The following is a 6,439-nucleotide window of genomic DNA, read 5'->3' on the forward strand; positions in this document are numbered from 1 at the left end:
AGTATGTGTGCACATCCCTGACCCCCAGAACAAGACATCTGACTTCTTACAGGTTTAAGGGATTGAGGGTTTTAAAGCTAAGTTACCGTAAGTGTTATGGCGACATGCGGTAACAGCTTGTTTGAATTTGTTGTTGCAGGTGTTGTCCACCTTTATTTTGTGTGGTGCTAATAGTGAACATGGGCCAAGTTTATTAGGTGCATTCACATCAAGTTTTTTCACATACAGCTTTAGGGTACGTTCTCACACGGCGTATGGTGCTGCGTATTTTCCTACCCATTGACTTCAGAGCAAATAAAATATGCCGTGTGGGAATGTACCCTTAGTAAGAAAAATTTACTTGACATCCCATACAAAACTAGATGTGATTGTGTCCAGTTTTGATCTTGTACATTATTTTTTCCTGTGTGCAGAAAATGTTTGTGAATGGGACTGTCTGGTTTTGGAATCTCTCCTAAACTTAATATGGTTTATATAACATTACAAAATGCTTTGAGCTTTAAATACATATGGTGGGAGATTTATCAAACCCGTCCAGAGGAAAAATTGCCCGTAGCAACCAATCAGAGCGATTCATTTTTCTTTTGGGGGGGGGGGCTTTGAAAAATGATAGTAATCTGATTAGTTACAATGGGCAACTCAGCAACTTTTCCTCTAGACAGGTTCTGATAAATCTCCCTCCATGACTCCAGTATAGAAGTCTATAGGTGATTTATAGCAAATGTACAACCCAAGAACCTGCATGGTGCCCAGATCTCTACTGCCTCAGACTAGACGACAGTCATCCTGTATGAAGACTGAACGAAACTATTCACGTGTCATCTATATGAAACAATTAATAAACAATGATTTGTCAAAATGTGTTTTATTTCTACACAGATTTAGCAGAAAATCTTCTCAGAAGACATTTCACAGCTACAGTAAGCAACACGGCAACAACCACTGAAGTGACCGATCCCACAGCCACCAGCACCCACAGCTGTAGAGGTCCATGTCCTGCACTCATCATGGAAGCTTGGGCGGTTCCTGCTCTGGACATCTGGTTAGGCTCAGCTCCAGTCACTAGAAGAGGACCCAGTGTGGCCAGGACATGTTCCTCCACATGAGAACCTGACAGAAGAAGAAGTATTAGACTATTTGCAGCAACACAAACTAAGACAAAGTTAGCTAACATATGCCAGGTCTTATGCCCAACAATCCTGATGTGTAGTTAAATACCTGGAGAGCCACAAGTAGGACATTGGTCCTAACATTAGAAAACTAGCCTGAACTAATATACAGTCCAATGCATAGAGGATTCTCCAGGACAATAGGGGGAGATTTATCAAAACCTGTTTAGAAGAAGTGGTGCAGTTGCCCATAGCAACCAGATTACATTTTTTCACAGGTCTCTGAAGAAGCGATCTGATTTGTTGCCATAGACAACTGCTCCACTCGTCCTCTGCACAGGTTTTGATAAATCTTACTCAGTGTCAGAAACGTTCACTCACCAACATCTCTCTTCCAAGGTCTTCTCTGCCTCCAAAGGGATGAGCCCCATGCTGATCTCTGGCCCACAGCAGTAGCACACGTCCCGGTGGTGCAGCACTGACAGATCCCACTTGGTCCTTCCACAGGTGACCAACTAGAAGACATTGAGATCACCATTGCATCATCCAACTCCATTGTTCTACACCATCTAAGGTCATGTTATCATTTGACCTGGATACTCAACCAACTGTCTAGGATCTTACCTGCTGGATGCCTTGTTGTAGGAGCAGGCCTTGTTCACTGGGTCAGGGGTCTGGCTGATGGCAGCAGCTCTCAAGGAACAGGTGATATAGATCTAGAACAACCAAGACTAGTCATGATCTAGAACCCACACTATCTTACTATTAGCTCTTGTTGTGCAAAAGTTGTACTACAGGTCTGGTAAAACAGATTCATCATCTGATCCTAACCAAGTACAGGCACTTTTGGTTAGATGTCCACCTTTAAAAAGAATATAGAAACTATATAAAGAGCACTGAAGTACAGTTCATAAGAGACCTTACCAGAGAGGCAGCATTGTTGGTGAACCTGAAGGCATCCACCATGAAGCGAAGCTTGTCTGCTTGGGGTCTTGGAGAAGCAAAGACTGAAGAGGAATCTTCTTCCGTCCCATCCACCAAGCACCTGTAGAACAGATTAGTTGTAGACAATAGACTGAAGACCTGTACAGAATTGATGGTAGTAACTAGAGATGAGCAAACTTACAGTAAATCCGATTTTCCTGCGTAAATTAGTTCAGCCTTCAGGTGCTCTGGAAAAGGTGGATACAGTCCTAGGAGACTCTTTCCTAGGAATGTATCCACCTTTTCCAGCCCACCAGAAAGCTGAACTAATTTACGCAGGAAAAGTCATCAATTGCCGAGCCGAGAAGTTCGTGATGAATCGAATTTACTGTAAGTTCGCTCATCTCTAGTAGTAACTCACCCATAGTTAGAGATGATTTCATAGCGAGGAGTGGAGGCCACATCTGGGGTAATGGTGGCCACACAACTGTCCACAAACAGGATCATTGGGGCATGGTTCTGGGTCTCCAGAGAGGCTTCAATGTAGAACATGTCACCAAGCTGGAAGACCAGGGATGGACTGGGAGCGCTCCAGTCCGCTGAAGAAAAGATACTGGAGTATTAGCATAAACCAAGAGACTTTGTACCATTCTAGATGAGGAAAACTTTACCAGTCATGAGACGCAAGGAGAAGGCCAGCCGTTCTTCTGAGGTCACCGTGGTGCTGAATGGAATCCATGTTGGCTTGATGGCATTACTGCTCACATTGCCATGTCTAGACAAGAAGGATGGACAAAGGTAGCAAGAATGTGCCATGTGTGGTCAGTGGAACACTGAGGACTTGTCACAAGTAAAAACATCTAGATTTTATGGTATTTGATTTCCAGCCAACTATTGTGGCACTGCAAACCTGGAATGCCAAACTAGTGCTAGTGTTTTTTGGATGTTTGGTAGGTTTCCTGATTCTGTGGTAAAACAGTAGGGAGGCATTTCTATATACCATCTCATGTAAAGGAGTTGTCCAGGATTGGAAAAGCACAGCACCACAACAGTCCTCAGGTTGTGGTACTGCTGCTTGGATCTATGATGTTATACCACCCACTGACTGAGGTCACATGTGGCACTATGCTTTTCCAATCCTACATGAGACAAGAAAAAAGGTGAAATTTGCGCACCTAGTGAAGGTAGTTATGAGAGAGGTTCAGCACTGAGTTGTGCTGCGCTAAGAGCAAAACACCTAATTGTAGTGTTTTCAGAATATATCTCCAGATCCGCAGCCCCCATCCTCTGGTAGCAGCCTTGCTGTCCAAGTTAAAGGCAATGGAAGGAATGTATTGGCGCTGGTAGTCTGGATATAAAAAGGACTAACTTTAAAACAATTTTATATACATATGCAAAGCATTTCTCGTCTGTACCGGACCCTTTGTCAGGCAAAGTGTATAGACTGCCTGATGAAGGGTCCGGTATGGACCAGAAACATGTTGCCTGTGTGTATTGTCCCTTTAAAATGATTTTATATACAGTGTTCATAGTCCTTTTGTATCCAGACTACCAGAGCCATTTCTTCCAATCCTACATAAGTATTGCAGCTCTACTAAAGCCAATAAAGCCAATTTGTAATACCACACAGTACAAGATGGGGCTTTCCTAATCCTTGATAACATGCAGCATGAAGAGTACAGGGGAGCTGTGTCCTGGAAAATAGATTCAATCAAAAATGCTTTTCAGAATTGAAGGGGGAACTCCTATACATAACATCTTATCAGCTATCCCCAGGCCAACCACTGGGACCTGTGCAGTCTCCTGCCCGGCACCCGGGTGTTCTGAACACCGACTCTTCTCTTGCTTGGAGCGGCCATGATTGACCCCCCCCTTCATGCATCTCTATGGGAGTGCCGGAGATACAGTATGTGTGTCTGGCTCTCCCATAAAGAAACATGGAGGAAGCAAGTTAATCCCTGCATCGTGCAGTGGTCTACAGGAGAGCTAGGTCACCGGGCAGGAGATTACAGGAAGTCTGAGTAGTTGGATACCCTGCAATTAGACATTTATCTTCTATCCTGCAGATATGGAATAAGATGTTCTGTACTGCAGTTACACCTTTATTTTACTAGGACCCTGAACCAGTTTCATGCTGCCCACAGGCAGCATAAAGCAGGTTACCTTTAACCTCATGAGATGGTCCTATAAAGTCACCCAACATTTGCGGCCTCTCCACTGCCAAACCACCTGCCCCAGTATAGACTCACCTTGGGTAGAAGCACTGAATGGGAACCACAGCAGAGTTGGACCTGATGATGGGCACATTGCTGGAGGTGGTGGGTGTGTAGCGTAGGGCAGAGTTGTAGATCAGCAAGTCTGGAGTCATCTTGGTGAGAAGAAGACAAGAGTAGGTATATGGGTCATATACTGACCGAACATCTCAAATGCAGTAGAAGATCCTACATATGTGTGAAGACCCCATAGATATGACCCTCCTATTCTCTGGAATGGAACCTTAAACTGATTGTAACAAAACTAGAATTTCATATGTGCATGAAAGCAGATGCCACATTTCTCATTGGGTTACAGTAAGGTCTCCCACTGAAACAAACAACTCTGCAAGTCATATAAGCAAATTAGCAGTTCTGTACTGAGACTTGTGAAGTCCAGGCATATGCACCATACTAGAGAGAACATCAGTAACAGAAGAAATCTGATATCCTCCAGTGATCACTCACCTCTAAGATGTTCCCACAGTCTTGAAGGTCAGTTTGGAAAACCACAACAGGATCTGTAGTCTGAACTCCAGGGGGGCAGGAACCCAAGGACAGGTCTGAGAGCTTCACCAGCCTCCCATTCCCATAGAAGTCTCTCTTCACAGTCACCACCATGCTGTCCTCATTACACTGCACACTGATAGGGGAGGAGGAGGATTGTGGTGGAAGCTGTCTGGACTGATGGTCTCCTCTACCAAACCCAGGGCCCCACCCAGACACCGGCAGAAAACCTCTCGCAGACCCAACACCAGAGACGGAACGAGTCTGAGACCAAGGGTTTGATCTAGAAGAGCCTAATCCAGAGGCAGATTGTCCAAGTCTTCTAGGAGATCCCCATTCAGGCTGGTTACTTCTCCAAGTGTTGGACTGGCGCCGGTGTCTACCCAAGGCACTGCTAAAGCCTGATCCATAGAACAGAACCACTAAGAGCCACCTCCACCTGATCCACAGCTCCATCCTGACTAGAGGACAAGTCACATGAGGAGAGGGTGGAGGGAGCTGAGCTTTATACCCCTCCCTATCACACCAACACCGCCCCACCTGATGCCTTATTACACTCAGCTGGACCTTCACCATTACTTCTGATCTAGTAATGAGGAGGAGTCACAATAGGATTTGTGGGAGAGATTTTTTTTTTAATCTGTGCTGAGAAACAGTGGTGCAGTTGCCCATAGCAACCAATCAGACTGCCTCATTTTCCAGAGGACCTTTTAAAAATGAAAGAAGCGATCTGATTGGTTGCTATGGGCAACTGCACCAATCTTCCTCTACTCAGGTTTTGATAAGTCCCCCCCCCCCCCCCCTGTTAACATTTATTTTGCAAGGGTACGATCACACTGCGTTCCTTCCCCTGCCGAAAACAGGACTCTGATGTACACTGTTAATAGGAGCAGCAGACCCTTTTCACTTCTATGGGTGAGCGGAGTCACCTAGGGGGGAGATTTATCAAAACCTGTCCAGAGGAAAAGTTGCCCAGTTGCCCATAGCAACCAGCCAGATTGCTTCTTTCATTTTTACAAGGACTCTGAAAAATGAAAGAAGCAATCTGATTGATTGCTATGGGCAACTGGGCACGTCTGGACAGGTTTTGATGAATCCCCCCCCCCCCTAGTGACTTTGTTCAGGACCTAAGCGCTATTTTATGCGCTATTTTATGCTTTTAAAATAGTGGATACAGCCAGAGAAATCATTGGGTCCGCTGCTCCCGTTAACAATATAGACTGGCATCCCGATTTCTGTGGGATGCCGACGGATATGACTAATAAGGGCAGGAATGTAGTATGGACCTACCCTTAAATGGTACTCCACCCCCCCGACTAGCGATACGGGGCGGAGGCTCCTGACATTACGGCCATGCCCTGCTTGTGACGTCACTGCCACGCTCCCTCAATGCTGTCACGTCCCCTTCCATTGACTTGCATTTAGGGGGCATGGCCGTGACGTCACGAGCCTCTGCCGCTGAACCCGACGCTCTAAACGAATGCCTGTTAGATCAGGGAGATCGCGGGGGTCCCCAACGATCAGACATCTTATCCCCTCTTATCATTTGAATAAGGGATAAGATGTCTAGGGGTGGAGTACCGCTTTAACCCCTTAAGGACTATGGGTTTTTCTGTTTTTGCACTCTCGTTTTTTCCTCATCAACTT

The 6,439-nt window shown here is 45.5% G+C and overlaps 1 protein-coding gene across 1 annotated transcript; it reads right to left on the reverse strand.

The window, feature by feature from the left end:
- Window positions 1-871: 871 nt before the first annotated feature.
- Window positions 872-5,248, reverse strand: LOC130313755 (zona pellucida sperm-binding protein 3-like). Its single transcript, XM_056552718.1, has 8 exons — window positions 4,754-5,248; window positions 4,283-4,401; window positions 2,705-2,808; window positions 2,455-2,632; window positions 2,034-2,154; window positions 1,734-1,825; window positions 1,491-1,624; window positions 872-1,110 (listed from the first exon to the last, which is right to left on the reverse strand). The coding sequence occupies exons 1-8, from the start codon at window positions 5,246-5,248 to the stop codon at window positions 872-874; spliced, it is 1,482 nt and encodes a 493-aa protein (XP_056408693.1).
- Between the last annotated feature and the right edge of the window lie 1,191 nt (window positions 5,249-6,439).

This window comes from Hyla sarda, chromosome 1, assembly GCF_029499605.1.
Source record: "Hyla sarda isolate aHylSar1 chromosome 1, aHylSar1.hap1, whole genome shotgun sequence".
In the NCBI taxonomy this organism is placed as follows: Eukaryota; Metazoa; Chordata; class Amphibia; order Anura; family Hylidae; genus Hyla; species Hyla sarda.